The 17,272-nt window shown below is 41.8% G+C and overlaps 1 protein-coding gene across 1 annotated transcript in view; it reads right to left on the bottom strand.

Moving 5' to 3' along the window:
* TEX10 (testis expressed 10) overlaps positions 1-14,483 on the bottom strand; it is a 68,568-nt gene extending 54,085 nt beyond the window's left edge. Inside the window, exons 1-4 of the mRNA XM_072727857.1 lie at positions 14,262-14,483; positions 9,566-9,754; positions 6,743-7,455; positions 6,115-6,358 (exon numbers count right to left, since the gene is read on the bottom strand). Of these exons, the coding sequence (XP_072583958.1) occupies positions 6,115-6,358; positions 6,743-7,455; positions 9,566-9,745 (1,137 nt within the window). The 5' untranslated portion in view covers positions 9,746-9,754; positions 14,262-14,483. The remainder of the gene's footprint in view (positions 1-6,114; positions 6,359-6,742; positions 7,456-9,565; positions 9,755-14,261) is intronic.
* Positions 14,484-17,272: the final 2,789 nt, after the last annotated feature.

Genomic DNA, 17,272 nt, shown 5'->3' with positions numbered 1-17,272 from the left:
TTTTCAGTGCTTAATAGTTACCTTTACTTGCCTTTTATCTACTGTTTAAGAAAAAAAAGAAAAAATAAATAAGATATAAGAAAATTCTTAAATTCAACCACTAGTACAGTCATCTGTAAAATATATCAGAAGAGCCTCTACCTAATGTTCTGTTTATACAATAATTCTACTTCCCAGCAATTCTATTATTTCCAATTAAAGGTATTTAACACTGTCACAAAGCAATGCACTTCTCTTTAATTCTTGCAGTACTCATGAATCTGTCTTTCCTATTTAAAACACTAATTCCAGATTACAACACTCTTATTTCCTCCTATCCAGAGAACCAACCATTCCATTTTGCCAGGGATTGAAGGGTTTCTTGAGATGTGGGATTTGAGGTGTTTAAAATAACTGGTCAGTTAGGATCTTTAACTGGATTCTTCTCTTTGTGCTAATCTATAATTTATGTAACATGTCCCCTTGGACTTCTAACAGGCATCTTAAATTTAACATGAATAGAGACACTTGGGTGGTACAGTCAGTTAAGTGCCTGACTCTTGGTTTCGGCTTAGGTCGTGATCTCAAGCATCATGGGACTAAATGACCCCCACATCGCGTTCTGCACTCAACGGAGAGTCTGCTTGGGTTTCTCTCTCCCTCTACTGCTCCTCACCCTCACCCCTTATGTGTGTGCATGTGCACACGTGTGCTCTCTCTCTCTCTAATAAATAAATCTTAAAAAAAAAATAAGTTCACATGAATAAATTAAACTCTCCTCACTAGCAGTCACACTGTCATTTGGACCTTAACACAGCATCAACCATCCTTGCTCCTTTTTCCTTCACTATGCACATCAGCAGTCCCACTGGCTTTATCAGAATCCAATTACTTCTCATAGCTTCAACCATTAGTTATCATTCTACTCCAATCAACCATTCATTCCTAGATTACTGCAATAGCCTCCTAATTGGTCTCCCCACTTTCCTCTTGCCCTCCTCAAAAGTCAATTCTCTACAGAGCAGCCAGAGTGATCTTTTAAAATATAAACCGTGCTTCAAAATAATACAGAAAGGAAAAAGGTGGGATTAAAGGTGTATATAGGGCAGGACCAGTCATTCATAGAATAGATTGCGTTGAGTTTGGGCTCCATCGTTTTGCAAGAGCTGGATACTGACTACAGGGAAATTCACTTGTGTCCCATTTGCAAATTCAACATATTAAAGTTAAATAAATATAATTCAAATCATGCTACTTCCCTGCTGAAAATCCTCTACTGTCCTTTCACCACACTCAGGTTAAAATCCAAACTTATACCATGGACCATGGGGTCCCAAATATCTGGCCAGTGTCATCTTTTCTGACTCATCTTCTATCATTCTCCTAGTACTTTATTTGCCCAGGTTTCCTGCCATTCCTCAAAAATGTCAAATCTGTTCTCACTTCAGGGGCTTTACACCTGCTATTCCCTCTGCCTGGAAGGTTCTTCCTACAGGTCTTTTACAAGACTTGCTCCTTTAACTTCAGCGCAATTCATGAAAGCATTTCCAGACCAATTATTTAAAATAGCTCCCGCTCATTCTGTTCCAGCACTTCTTCTCTCTTTACCCTGCTTTACTTTCATCTTTCTTCTTAGTATTGGCATTATGTATTTGCTTACATCCATCAACCCCACCAGAAGGTTAAGTACTATTAAGGGCAAGCAACCCTGTAATGATGGATGAAATTGTTCTTCATCTGTGTTGTCTAATTAATACAGCAGCCACTAGCTACATGCACCTACTGAACACCTGAAATGTGGCTAGTATGACTAAGGAACTGAATTTTTTTTTTTAAAGGAACTGAATTTTAATTAACTTAAGTAGCTCCTATAAAGCATATATAGATGCTCAACAAATCCTATGATTGCATCTGACTATTCTTCACAAATTCTTTATTATTTTTTTTAAAGATTCATTTATTTATTCATGAGAGACACAGCGAGAGAGAGAAGCAGAGGGAGAAGCAGGCTCCATGCAAGGAGCTCGATGTGGTTTCGATCCTGGAACTCCAGGATCATGCCCTGGGCTGAAGGCAGGCACTTAACTGCTGAGCCACCCAGGGATCCCCTTCTTCACAAATTCTAATCTTCACGGGAAAAAGACATCAGCAATGAAAGACACAAACTAAAAGTAGCATTAAAAAATAAAATTAAGCTCCAACAAAATTTCTATAGTAATTATAATATTGACCCAGAGCTTATTAATACAGGATCCCAAAATCCAAAGTAAATTAAAAAGTTAATGTTAAATTGTATTTCACTTTTAAAACTAGCTATACATTAAGGATACACATGGCATATCAGAAATAAGCAACCTCAGTAAGGACAAGTACTCAACCACCACAAATAAAATTTAATGTACCCTGAGATTTCAAAGCAAAGATCAGAGAGTTCAGATTTCTAAAAAGTTTTTTTTTTTTTAATATTTTATTTATTTATTCATGAGAAAGAGGCAGAGACACAGGCAAAGGGAGAAGCAGGCTCCATGCAGGGACTCTGATGTGGAACTCGATGGGGGGGGGGGGGGGGGGGCGGGAATCACACTCTGGACTGAAGGCGGCGCTAAACCGCTGAGCCACCCAGGCTGCCCTCTAAAAAGGTTTTTAAAAAAATACTTGCATAAAAATGAAGTTCCTCAACTATGCAGCAAATAAAGACATTAAGCAAAACCTAAAAGCAAAGTTATCCTAAGACTGCACCTAATCTAGATGCCAATTTACCAACAAAATACCTATACCTTTTCTGAGAGAAGAGTTTGAATCCAGCTTGTAGAACACAGTAGCATTTAAGGCCAACGAATGCCATTTCATCCCTCCTTTAAAGTTTGAGCTGTTACAAACCACCCAATACCTTAACTACTAAGCTATAACTGAAGGTCAGCGAGAGAGGGGAACAGTGAGAATGTTAATAAAAAATAAATTAATGCATTTTAATTTCACCTTGTACAACTCATATAACATATTCATATTTTGTCTCTAAAATAATGGATCTTCCCTTATTCAGTTATTACAGTTCAACATAACACATTTGCCAAGGTAAATAAGAGAATTCTACCAGTGCATGTTCTTAAATACTGTTTCTATTTGAACTAAACTTCCTTCAGTTTATTTGAATTTTAAACAGTATTCTATGTTGCCTTCAATGGTCTATGCAAAACAGTCTTCTGAACTTTATGTCCTGCTTTAATGAACTGCTAATAAATAACAGTCGTATTAGATTAGCACAGAATAGTTCTAAAGCATACAACTTTAAATATCCATAAAATTAAGGCAGTAGGGATCCCTGGGTGGCTCAGCGGTTGAGCGCCGGCCTTCGGCCCAGGGCATAATCCTGGAGTCTTCGGCCCAGGGCATAATCCTGGAGTCTTCGGCCCAGGGCATAATCCTGGAGTCTCAGGATCAAGTCCCATGTCTGGCTCCCTGCATGGAGCCTGCTTCTTTCTCTGCCTGCTCTGCCTCTGTGTGTGTGTGTGTCTCTCTCATGAATAAATAAATAAAATCTTAAAAAAAAAAAAATTAAGGCAGTACTTAGGTCCTTTGACAATGTTATCTGAATGTTAGTGAATGATATAAAACTAACACAATGAATTTGCATTTGGTCCTACCATTCTATCAAGTTACAAGTACTATATTACTAAAGGAATAACAATACATAATCAGTGACTATATGTCATCAAACACCAAAAATGCCCAGAATCTTTACTTCTTAGCCTTCTAAAACTGAAGGAAAGACTAGTACTTAAGATTTATATTGATATCATTACTTTTACTTTCTATCACAGGTTCAGATAAATCCATTCAAGAGTGCAAATAACATACAATTCTCTAAAAAGCTGTATGCATTATTACTGTCACCTGCCTACATCACAGACTGCCATAAAGACAGTAAATTTTGCTTTCATAAAATCAAAATCTACCCCCAGGGACACCTGGGTGGCTCAGTGGTTGAGCATCTGCCTTTGGCTTGGGGCATGGTCCCAGAATCCAGGGATTAAGTCCCACATCGGACTCCCTTGAGGAGCCTGCTCTCTCTCCCTATGTCTCTGCCTCTCTCTGTGTGTCTCTTATGAATAAATAAAATCTTAAAAAAAAAACACACACAATCTACCCCAATCCTAATCAATTTCCTGCCAATGTATTCAATGAATCATGAGACATGCTCAAAACTACAGTCAATAAAGTGCCACACTATCTGAAAAAGCAATTCATATATCAACCCTACAGATGATGGATAATGAGTTAATAGTGCTAGAGCAAGCTCTTAAAACACATACTTTAGTATGGTTCCATAATGCTTTTCAAGATTATCAAATATGATTTTTAATTTAACCTCAACTTATTTTATGTGGCCTATTAATTCATTCTAAACTTTAGCTTGAAATAAAACCAAAAAATTGCATTGTCAATTGTGTACATATGTAGGCAACCTCAAAGATTACACCTGCCTAGTCAAAAATCCTTGCAGGAATTCTAAAACTAGATGCTTTAAGCTTTAAAATATTGTTCCTGTAGATGCCCTCTTTAAGTGTGCTATCACATTAATTTAACACCAATCTCAGAACTTGTTCTTCCTTACTTATACTATTAACTATATATTATAGCACTATAAAAAAGCTGCCACCATTCAATTCTCTCCCAAACAGTAGATAATTTAATCATCGCAGATTTAATCATGTCTTTACTATCAGTTTTAGTAAAAAACTGCTACAGACTTAGAATCTTAGGTTAATTTCACGAACACCATACCTACAACTACAGTTTACCTACATATAGTAAGGGTAACTTTTACAAATGTTTTCTGATCCTATCCCTTTTCAAGAGAAAATAAAAGCATGCACTAATCAAGTCTCTATGTAGCTTCTGCTTTAAATCACAGTAGTTTGGGGGAATCCCTGGGTGGCTCAGTGGTTTGGTGCCGGTCTTTGGCCCAGGCTATGAACCTAGAGTCCAGGGATCGAGTCCTGCATTGGGCTCCCTGCATGGAACCTGCTTCTCTCTCTGCCTGTGTCTCTGCCTCTCTCTGTGTCTCTCATGAATAAATAAATAAATAATCACAAAATAAAACAAAACAAAATAAAATAAATAAGTAAAATTTTAAAAATAAAAAAATAAAATAAATTAAATTACTAAATAAAATAAATAAAATATAAAATAAAATAATAAAATAAAATAAAATAAAATAAAATAAAATAAAATAAAATAAAAATAAATCACAGTAGTTTAGGGATCCCTGAGTGGCTCAGCGGTTTAGTGCCTGCCTTTGGCCCAGGGCATGATCCTAGAGTCCCAAGATCGAGTCCCACATCAGGCTCCCTGCATGGAGCCTGCTTCTCCCTCTGCCTGTGTCTCTGCCTCTCCCTCTCTCTCTGTCTCTCATGAATAAGTAAAATATAAAAAATAAAATAAAAGATCAATCATAGTAGTTTAAAAACAACTCAGGATTGGTTATGAGATCTTTGCTGTGGTCCATTTCTGCTAAACTTGGCAATGTGGCACACACTGGAAGAAAGTACTTAAAAAAGCAACATATTTAATCTCATAAAAGACCTCCAGAAAGTAGAATGTTCCTACACAATCAACCTGCCATAAACAATACATTGTAACACTACTGGGAATTATATCTAATAAAAGCAAATGAAATTAAGGTCATTAAAAAAAAAAGTTCATTAAGTTATGCATTTCACAAAGCACTTGGGTGGCTCAGTTGCTTAAGCAACTCTTGATTTCAGCTCAGGTTATAAACTCAGGGTTGTAGGAATGAGCCCTGCACTAAGCCCCACATTCAGGATCAGCGCTGAGTCTGAGATTCTCTCTCTCTTCCTCTGCCCCTCCCTCCCTCCCTCCCCCCAACTCAGACACTCTCTAAATAAATAAATAAAATCTTTTTCAAAAAAACGTATACATTTCACGTAAGTTAAAACTATTCAGAGAATCGCACAAAGTATTTTAATTTGCAGTTTGGGGCAAAAGCAAGAAACAAATTTATAGTTAGACTATGGAATGTTTTAGAAAATGCATAACCAATACTGATTTCTAATCTGCCCATTTATGATAAAAGACATTACTGAGAAAATAAAGAACCCATTAAGTTCTCACCAATTTATGAGTTTCATCATGTTGTTTAGAGAGTTTCCACAGAAGGGAAATAATATTAAGAACTTGCTGCATAACCTGCAGAGGTTCTCGCTCTATACCATTTCCAACAGAAGCAGCTAGTTGTGGAGGCACAGCTTCAATCCAGCATTCAATCAGCAATGGAATTATTATCTCAATAAATCCTTTCAAGTTTTCAGTAGATGAGAGGCCTTCATCCACACTGCCTAGTCCTCCAACCAGGTACCTAATGAGGAAGGTAAAAATAAAAAAAAAATTAATGAGCAAAAAATATTATTCCTTGTTTAACTTAAATATTAAGTGAAAAGTACCAGTAAAAATGAAGTTCCTTGAATTGATAATTACATTGATAAAGACCAGTAAGAAAATAAAATTCTAAATGACAAAGCCGAGACTATCAAGTTTTACTTCTCATTAGGCTTTGCTAGAAATGAATAAATTAATACTTTCAAATGACTCCTCCCATCAGTAAATAAAAATCAAATCATGAGTAACTATATGAAAACTATAAAAGACAACTGCATATCTTCCCACCATTAGCCATCAATGGTCAGCAGTTAAAATTCAATACAGGAAAACTGAGTGTGGACATAACTGAAATCCTTCTTACCGTAGCCTGAACTGTGAACTGACATTTGGCTGTGAACCCCCATTTTCATAAACCTGGATGTGCTGCTGGTCGTTGGCATGTTCCTTCCAGTTGATAAAAATGGAGTTGCTAGTGGCATGGGGATTTTCTTTTTGTTCCTGAAGTCCTTCACTTTCTCTCAACCTACTGGATCCATCTGCCAAGGCCTGAAGGAATTTACTGAGTCTCACTAAGACTTTCAGCCTCCATTGCTGAGAAGTGAGTCTCCGATTAGGATTTACAGAAAGTATCCAGGACTGGGATCTGTCTCTATTTATTAGTCCTTTAGACAGCTGCTGATGAGAAATAAGTTCTACAAAATTCTTAAGCAATATACTGCTACGGCCAGTAATTAAGGCTGGGTACTGTTCCAGCAGAATGTCCAAAACTTTTAAAGAGTCCTCCTGAATTCCTTCAGTAATGTGAGTCATGGCACTAGAGAGATGGGCACTTACCAAAGGAAAAAATGGAGAAATTTGTTCAGCTCGTATTTTGGGGGCCAGGAATTGAAGAAGTTGAACTGCTGCTAATCGTACATTAGCATCTTTATCTGTAAACACAGCAGTCACTTCACTTAATATGTTTGAAAGGTGTGCATCAATTATAAATGGGTACTGAGACAAAAGGTCTTTAAGTCCAAGAAGAGCACTTTGTTTAACCCCAGCATTGTAGTGATGCATCTGTGACAGCAAATCCTAAAAATAAAAATACAGGATTTAAGTATATGTGCACATTCTAACATTTTCAAATAAACATGCTAACTAAAACCATAAACTAACAATCTTTGGGGAAACTGCTTCAATAAGTAGTTTCTAAGTGTTACCAAGCTTTTACTAAGAACAGAAATATTATTTTATCCTTAAGACAGATTTAGCTCAATAAAAACATTACATAATTTTCATTTAGAATTTTCTCTTTTTGAAATTAACCTGTATGAAGACTTAGGCATGCTATCATTTAAAGTGACAGAAATTATCATCACTATTTAAAGGCCTACTATACGGGCGCCTGGGTGGCTCAGTGGTTGAACATCTGCCTTCAGCTCAGGTCATGATTCCAGGGTCCTGGGATTGAGTCCCGCATAGGGCTCCCCACAGGGAGCCTTGCCCCTCCCTCTGCCTACGTCTCTGCCTCTCTGTCTCTCTGTCTCTCACGAATAAATAAAAAAAAAAAATTTTTTTTTTAAAAGAATAAAAGAAAAATCAGGCAGCCCTGGTGGCTTAGCGGTTTACGCCACCTTCAGCCCAGGGCGTGATCCTGGAGACCCAGGATGGAGTCCCACATCATGCTCCTGGCATGGAGCCTGCTCCTCCCTCTGCCTGTCTCTCTCTCTCTCTCTCTCTCTGTCTAATAAATAAATAAAATCTTAAAAAAAAAATAAAAAAAAATCAAACATTTGGTAGGTGCATTTATACAATACTAAATAGGCACAGTCTGCCTATTTTAAGTGGTCTTTCAGGGTGTATGTGCATCCTGAGTATAACATTTGACAATTTTATTTGTGGATAATTTATATAATCTGTGAAAAAAATATAACTTCAAATACCTTTTCAATATTATTTAACCTTCAGGGCTTAAAAGCAAAACTGGAAAAAGTTCATCCTCACAAAAACTTGTTCACAAATGTTCATAATAGCATTACACCTAAGAGTGAAACTCGGTGGAGGATGGGCTAGATGGGTGATGGGTATTAAAGAGAGCGCTTGTTGTGATGAGCAGCACTAGGTGTTGTATGTAAATAATGAATCACTGAATTCTACTCCAGAAACCAATATTGCACTATATGTTAACAAAATTTAAATTAAAAAAGTAAAAACAAAAACCTAAAAAAAAAGTGGCAACAACCAAATGACTATCAACTGATATGTGATAAAATGTGGCATAACCATGCACTGTAATACTATTCAACAATACAAAGGAATGTAGTAATGTTCTCAGAGATACTTTATAACATGGATGAACCTCAAAACATGCTAAGTAAAAGACCAGTAACAAAAGACCATGTATCAAAAAAAAAAAGACCATGTATCATATTGTTGCATTTATATTAAATGACCAGAATAAGCAAATCTATACAGATAAAAGGTAGGTTAGTAGCTGTGTAGAGCAAAGGGAAAAGAATGGGCAGTGACTTCTAATAGGCATAGGTTTTCTTTCTGGCATGATAATTATGTCCTAAAATTAGATTATGGTGATAATAGCATAACTCTGCAAATACATTTAAAAACTACAGAATGGTACACTTTAAGTAGGCTCCACGCTGGGCATGGAGCCCAACACAGGGCTTGAACTCACAACCCCGAGATCAAGACCTGAGCTGAGATCAAGAGTCAGACACTTAACCAATGAGTCACCCAGGTGCCCCTGGAATTTTATAATGCAAAAGTTACATTTCAATGAAGTTGTCAAAACTGTAAGCAAAATCATTGCTAAAACTTCACACATTTACTACAAACCCTATATATTATGTGCTATGTAAGGCTAAAAAAAAGACAATTACCCTCATAAACTATAAAAACAGCTAAAAAGTTATACCAAAAACTTGATACATCAACAAGATAAATACAAGAATTATCTCTAGATCATATATCAAATCATCAAACAGGTACACAATAGAAAAATGACTGTGGGTTTAGTTGAGCAAGTCTTTCTAGAGGAGGTAGGAAAGCTACATTGGCAACTCAGATTTGGTTAATAAACTCCAACCTTCAGCCATCAGTAAACCCTGAGAATTAAAACAACTTTTCACAAAGAAAGGTGATTTAAAAGAAAATGTTATTTATCAAAACAATAGTTACCATTTACCTTTATGTTAAGTTTTCTGTTGTTTGTTGGAAGAGTTCCATCTTCTTTGAGCTGCTCAGGGAGATATATAGTCTTTGTTTTAAAGTTTGTAACAGTAGCATTTTCTAATTTGGGTTTCTTTTTACCAACTTTTAGTTTTACTTTTTGAAAATCATCTTGGCGTTTTCTTTTTTTGGTCATTCTTGAGTGCTACAGTGAAAAGAATTTTAAAACAATGGGCAAAAAAAGATAAATTCCAAAATAATAAAGGTGTTTTCTAACATTTACATTACTCTAAAATACATTTCAAAGATAATCAAAAATTAAGACCTATGCGGAAAGGATCAAAGTACTAAATGGAAAACAGCTTTACCAAGAAGTATATTTTAGTCAAGAGATAATGTAAACAGGGGTCATCAACAATAAGGTAACAATCCAGCCACAGGTTTGTCAAGGGTTTTTAGCCATGGAACCTTTGTCAAGTAATTGTACTAAATGAAAACCTTTTGAAATAACCCCTCACCCAGAGTTTTGGGGGAATGAGTGGGCAACACACAGATTACTAGAGATATATCTGCTCCTGGCCCCTAAAAGTTCCTAAGGAACCTCTACTAACAAAACAAAGTTTTTAAATGCAGCCTATAATAGAAAAAGTTTCGTAAACCTAAGCTGATGCTTGAAAGAAATATAAGATACAGAAATATGCAGCAAGGAGAGTTAATGAACATTTCATGAGCAAGGAAAACAACAGATCAGTAGAGAAAAAACCTAGTACAGGCAAAAATGTGGTATCAGCATTTTGGACACCAGGCTTAGGTTCAGACTAGATATAAACAGAAAACGGTATCCAGGGCACCTGGGTGGCTCAGTGGTGGAACATCTGCCTTTGGCTCAGGTTGTGATCCCAGGATTCCAGGATCAAGTCCTGCATCAGGATCTCTGCTGGAGCCTGCTTCTCCCTCCGCTTGTATCTCTGCCTCCCTCTCTGTCTCTCTCATGAATAAAGTTTAAAAAAATGGTACTCAAAGGCAGGATAAAAAACAGTATAAAAGGAAATAAAGTGCAACAGAGGGAAAAGGAGCAAAGACCAAATAGGCCATTGTTGTAATAAATAACTTGGGCATAAACATGCCATCTTGCACTTTCCCGTCTACATATTTTTTCAATTAACATCTAAATCTTCCCACTTACACACAAAATCTTTGATCTGTTCCTCCTACTCATTCCCAGGCCATTTCTTAAATCCTTTATTTCTACCTAGATTGTTTAGTAGTTTCCCCCATCAGTATGCCTGCCTTATTTCTAGTATCTACTCCCTAGCCCATTTGCTGGAGTCATGAGAGGGTTCTTTCTAAACACAGATCTGACCAAGACTCAGGAGTTTTCAGCTGTTTCTTTACTCACTTACAGTAAAAACTCCATAGCTTGACATATCACGTCCTTCCTAACTTCCTCTCCAGCTTTATCTTCCCACAAGCTAACATCTATCTAAAAAATAGCCTCCTATACCAGGAACTAGCCCAACTCTTCTTGAAATCTTTTCCAGCATGCTGCAAAAATACTGAATTCTGCTTGCCTCTGTACACCCACTAGAATAGGTAAGTCCCTCTGAAATAAATAAAACTTCTTCTTGGTCTATCATAATTACCCTGTGTCCAGGTACTTAAAAAAAAAAAAAAGACACAATACAATAAATGAGGATCCAAAAAAACCCCCAAAAAACCTTGAGTAAAATGAAGATTTACATTTATTGTGAAATAAAATAGCTTGTGCAAGACCAAGCAGCTCAAGTTCCAGGAATCCAGAAGCTAATCATCTATAACATTACATCCAAATTTACATAATTTCAAGGTTTTATTTTATTTTTTTAAAGATTTTATTTATTTATTCATGAGAGACGGGGGGGGGGGGGGGGGGGGGGGGGGGGCGGGGAGAGACACAGGCAGAGGGAGAAGCAGGCTCCATGCAGGGCGCCCGACATGGGACTCGATCCCGGGTTTCCAGGATCAGGCCCAGGGCTGAAGGTGGCGCTAAAGCCCTGAGCCACCCAGGCTGCCCGATTTCAAGGTTTTAATACATTAGAGCCCCTTGAGATAGGTAGGATTTGGCTACATAGGTTAAGAGCAGATTCTAGAGCCAGATTGATTTAGTTCTTTATCCAGAATGCCACTTTCTAGCTGTAGTTAAAAACTGTGCCTCAGGGATCTCCGGGTGGCGCAGCAGTTTAGCGCCTGCCTTTGGCCCAGGGCGCAATACTGAAGACCCGGGATTGAATCCCACGACGGGCTCCCGGTGCATGGAGCCTGCTTCTCCCTCTGCCTGTGTCTCTGCCTCTCTCTCTGTGTGACTATCATAAATAAATAAAAATTAAAAACTGTGCCTCAGTTTCATCCACAAAATAGGAATAATACATACCCAAAAAATTAAATAAAACTTACATCATACAATTATTATGAGGTAGGATTAATGAGGAGCAAATGAGTTCCTATTCGTAAAACTCTGAGCATTTATACCTGGCACTGTTAAACATGTATGCTAAAAGCACAAACATGTATATTTTCTTAAAAGTCTCAGGACCAGTACAAATCACATATAGTATTAAATGCATTATGTACATTAGCATTCAATTCTCACAAAACCACATGCATTATGTATATTAGCATTCAATTCTCACAAAACCACGTAAGGAAAGTGGTACTAAACCCATCTTAAAGATGTGGCTCAGAAAGATTTGTCAGACCTGTATTACGAAGTTGAAGAGGGACTTAACACACCAAAGAGAGCTCTGCAAAATCAGCTTTATGTCACATATAGTGGAATTAAGGTGAGGATTGGAAACCTGAGTGGCAAAATGGCTTATCTTACTTCATTTATACCTATTCAAGTTTTCATCCCACCCACACCTCTAGTTATTCTAGTTTTTAAAAATGGGTAAGCAAAAACCAAAAAAAAAAAAAAAAAAAAAAAAAAAAAAAATTTCGCATGGCCTCTTTTAATTTAAAAAAAGGGGGGGGGGGGGGAGGGGGCAGCCCCGGTGGCTCAGCGGTTTAGAGCCTGCCTTCCGTCCAGGGGTCCAGGGAGTGATCCTGGAGACCCCAGATCATTGAGTCCCACGTCGGGCTCCCTGCATGGAGTCTGCTTTTCCCTTTGTCTGTGTCTCTGCCTCTCTTCTCTCTCTGTCTCTCTCATGAATAAATAATAAATCTTTGAGGGGAAAAAAAAAAAAAAAACTTTAATTAAGCACACTTTTTGAGCTTTCCCTACAATTTTATTACTAGCTAGTACCAGAGATGAAAATAAATGGTACAAGACAGAAAAATCAAATGAATCAACCCAACTCCCCAATCCTCCGTGTTATTTTTAGCCACTATATCTGGCCTGTGTCCAACACAGTCTTGTCAAGGTCTATGCTGTATCGCTTTGTATCACTTTGTGTCCGTCACACTAATTTCCCTAATAAGAAAGCCTAAGAGGGCTGATCGCCGTTCCTCGACTTTTAAAGCCGGGACCATTATTTTATGATACGCAGAGAACATTTTTATACTAGGAACTTTTAAAGCTCTATTAACCAATTTGTCATTTTCACTTCAAAATAGTTTTGGGTTTTTTTTTTTTTTAGGGCTGCCCGGCTGGACAAGCCTGTGGAGCCTGTAAAAGCACGCCAACTCTGGATCTCAGGTTGACACTGGGTGCAGCGAGCGAGGACTTAAAAACCTCTTAAAACAAGTCAATAAAACACAAATAAGATTTTTTTTTCATAGCACGGCAAATCAGATGGTTTGACTAAAGCTACTTTCCAGCAGCCGGTATGGAACAGGAGGTACAAACTCCAGCCTCAAGGGGCTGAACTTTCACATCGCGGCCACCTCCTACGGGGGGGGGGGGGGGGGGGGGGGGGGTCCTGAAGTTTGAGAACTGAACATTTCACACATTCCAATCAATTTGCAGGTCTCCTGGATTGTCAACACAAGGGGAGATTCTCGCGGGCCTGAAAACGTCCACAGACCGAATCGAATTCCAGCTAGGCTTGTGTGCCACCCCCGATTTCCAACCTCCTTTGCAAAATAAATAAATGATAAATCAATGAAACTGTAACAAGGCGTGCACTGCCGTTCTCCTTTGGATGGTTTCCCCGTCCACCCCTTCCTCTCACGAGGTCCTCCCGACTCTACAGAAGGGGCCGGGGGAGAGACCCCGGACTTCCCAGAAAGTGAACGCCCCCCAGAGGCCCGGCCCGACGCCGCTCCCGCCGCTCCCGCCGCGCCGCCCGCGCCGCCCGCCCCGCCCCGCACACCTGGACCGCGGCGGGGCCCGGGAGGGGACGCCCGCTCCTCCCCGCCGCCCGCCGCCGCCCGGCGTCCCACACGGCAAGAAGAGCCCCCCCCGGGCCGCCAGCGCTCCCGTCCCTTCCCCTCCCGGCGGCCGCGGGGCCCAAATCGAGGCACCCCGGCCTAAAAGTGCCTCCGCCGCGGAACGGCGCGAACCCGCCCAGTCACTTGAGGCGCTCCACGCGCCCGCGGGCCGCCCCGCCCCCGCACTGCCCCGCCGCGCGCCCAGGCCCCGCTCCGCCCCCGGCCTCCCCCCGCCGGGGCGCGCGGACCGGCCACGGCTCGGCCTGGCCCGCCTGGGCCGCGCGGACCGGGGGGGGGGGGCGACGGCCCCGCGCGCCCGTCCCGCGCCCCGGGAGGGCCCGGCCCGACGGGCGGCGGCCGCTCACCTGAGGGCCCGGCTGGGACCGGGGCGCGGAGCGGAGGACGAGCGCGTCCGAGCGGAAGCCCGCGGGGCGACGGCGCGCGCCACCGGCCTCAGCCTCCCGCTCCCCGAGCGTGTTTTCAAATCGCCTCGTCCTCACGCGGCCGCGTCTCCTTCCGCCGCCCGGAAATCAGGGCCCCTCCCCCGCCGCGCCGCGCTCACGTGACCGCGGCCCGCAGCCGCGCGCAGCCGGGGAGGCGGGAGCGGGAGCGCTAGGCCCCGCCCCCGGGAGGAGGGGGCCCGCCGGAAGCCCCCTGCGCTCGCGGAGGCCGACGCGGGACAAAGCTCGGCCCCCGAGTGCGGCCGCGAGCTTGCGGGGCGGGCGTGGCGGCCGGGGCCGGGGCCGGGGCCGGGGCGGGGGCGGGGGGCGTCGCCCGGTTCCTGCAGCGCGGGAGCGTGCCCTTGCTCCCCTCCGTACGCCGCGGCTCCGCGGACCTGGTGTCACGCTCCGAGAACAGAAGTTGAACCGAAATGGAAAGCAGGGGGGGGGGGGGGGGTTCGGGCCGCTGGAACCCGGGAATTCCCGAGGACTTTAACCTGGATGGAGCGATTCGCAACTACCGGGCCGAGGGCAACGTACACCTAGTCGCTGAAGCCTGGAAGTCTTCGTCGAGGACTTTTTTCCCCCTGATGTTTCAAAATCTCAGCCCTGAGCTTGCAACTGCTGAGATGAAGTGGGGCCCCCGGGGGAGTTCAGGGAGGACCTGAATGTCTAGAAAGGAGATGAGAAAGGGAGGAGACTGCGTGTTGGAAAGAATAAGCCTTGCCAAAGACTGGCAGGTAGGGTGGAGGGAAGACACCCCCCGCCCCCCGGGTCCGGATGGGAGACCAGGATTCAGGGTTGTCTCTACGGCTTATCAGTTTATAAGACGGAAAAGCTGACAGTCCTACGCGCCTCCGTCGGAGCAGAGACCCGAGCCCGGGGACAGGGACCATTCATCCAGACGCCCACCTCCCCCTCCCCCGGCGACACAGCCATGCTACCGCAATCTGCCTTGAATCCACCATAAACCAACTTTTGGGAGTCACCAGCATCCTACAGTATTACATGATGTTAAAAGTTGTGAAACTGGATCAGAAGAGGAAAGGTTTATTGCCACCACCCATCATGTCCCCTAAACTCCAGGTTCCTAGCTAACAGCTTACTCAACATTTCCTTTGACATCCCATTTGCATCTCAAGGTGCACTTGTCCAAAATGGAACTCCTGATCACACCCCCATCCCCCACCCCCTACCCCCACCCCCCCCAATGATCTTCCTGCTACAGCTGCTTCATCTCAAATAGCAATTTCATCCTTCTGGGTACTCAAGCCAAAAACCCAAAGAAAGTCTTCTTTCTTCCACATCTCACACCTAACTCATCAGGAGATTACTTCAAATGTTACCTGACTTCCACCACTTAACACCACCTCCCTTGCTATCACCGTGGTCCAAGCCAGCTCATGATCACGATAGAAGATCTCTGAATGGGTTTCCTGTTTCCATTATTACACTCTAGTGTCTTCCCCCTACGGTCTAATATCAGCAGAAAAGCTATGTGATTAATTTAAAATCTAAGGTCAGGTCACGCTTTTGCTCAAAACCCCTCAACTCCCCATGTCATGTGGAATAAAGCCAGAATCCTTATCATAGCCTCAAGATCTGCCGTATTCTGAAATATCACTGAACTTCTGGACACTCCTACAACTCTCCTTTTTTCACTCTTCTCCAGCCAACCACCCTTGCTTCTTGTCTGTGGCAAAGTGGCACTGGTGGTGATGTAAGTAACAGAAGTGCTTGGCCTGGCTAAAGGAAGTATGCCATGAGGAATCATGTTCAAGAAAAAAGGAAAACAAAAAATAAGAAATCTGATCTTTATTTTTTTTAAGATAATGTTTTTATTTGAGAGAGAGACAGAGAGAAACCAAGAACATAAGTTGAAAAGAGAGGAAGAGGGAGAAGCAGGCACTCTACCGAGCAGGAAACTAATGCCAGGCTCAATCCCAGAACCCTGGGATCATGACCTGAGCCCAAGGCAGACGTTTGACAGATTGAGCCACTCAAGCACCATGAAATATGATCTTTAAATTTTGGTGAACGAGCACATTTTTTTCCCCTATTTTTAAAACACTGGGGTGCCTGGCTGGTTCAGTCAGTAGAATTTGAGACTCTTGATCTTGAAGTTATGAATCCAAGCAGTACAATGGGTATAGAAGTAACTTAAAAATAAATTATAAAAGGGGTGCCTGGGGGAATCCCTGGGTGGCTCAGGAGTTTAGCGCCTGCCTTTGGCCCAGGGCACGATCCTGGAGTCCCGGGATCGAGTCCTGCGTCGGGCTCCTGACATGGAGCCTGCTTCTCCCTCTGTCTGTGTCTCTGCCTCTCTCTCTCTCTCTCTCTCTCTCTGTGTGTGTGTGTGTGTGTGTCTATCATGAATAAATAAATAAGTCTTTTAAAAATTAAAAAAAAATAAAAGGGATGCCTGAGGGGTGCCTGGGTAGCTCCATCAGTTAAGCATCTGTCTTTGGCTCAGGTCATAATCCTGGAATCCCAGGAAGGAGCCGTGGGTCAGGCTCACAGCTCAGCAGGGAGTCTGCTTCTCCCTCTGTCCCCCGCCCCTTTTGTGTTCTCCCTAGTTCACTTTCTCAAATAAATACATAAAATCTTTAAAAAATAAAAATAAAAGAAGTGTCTGTGTGGCTCAGTCAGTTAAGTGTCCAACTCTTGATCTTGGCTCCAGTCATGATCTCAGGGTAGTGAGATCAAGCCCCGTATTGGGCTCCACACTCAGTGGGGTGTCTGCTTGTGATTTTCTCCACCTACCCCTCCCCCGCTCAAGCCCATGTGCTCTCTAAATAAATACATAAATAAAATCTTTAAAAAATAAAATCCAAAAAACAAAACACTGTGTGGGCTAAACAAAATTCTTATAAGCAGGTTACTTACTAGTTTACAACCTCTGGTTTAACACATGAAAATTATGTTTATAAAAGGAA

This window comes from Vulpes vulpes, chromosome 12 (assembly GCF_048418805.1).
Source record: "Vulpes vulpes isolate BD-2025 chromosome 12, VulVul3, whole genome shotgun sequence".
Classification (NCBI taxonomy): domain Eukaryota; kingdom Metazoa; phylum Chordata; class Mammalia; order Carnivora; family Canidae; genus Vulpes; species Vulpes vulpes.
Note: the sequence above shows the minus strand (reverse complement) of the source record. Positions and strands in the feature narration are given on the sequence as shown.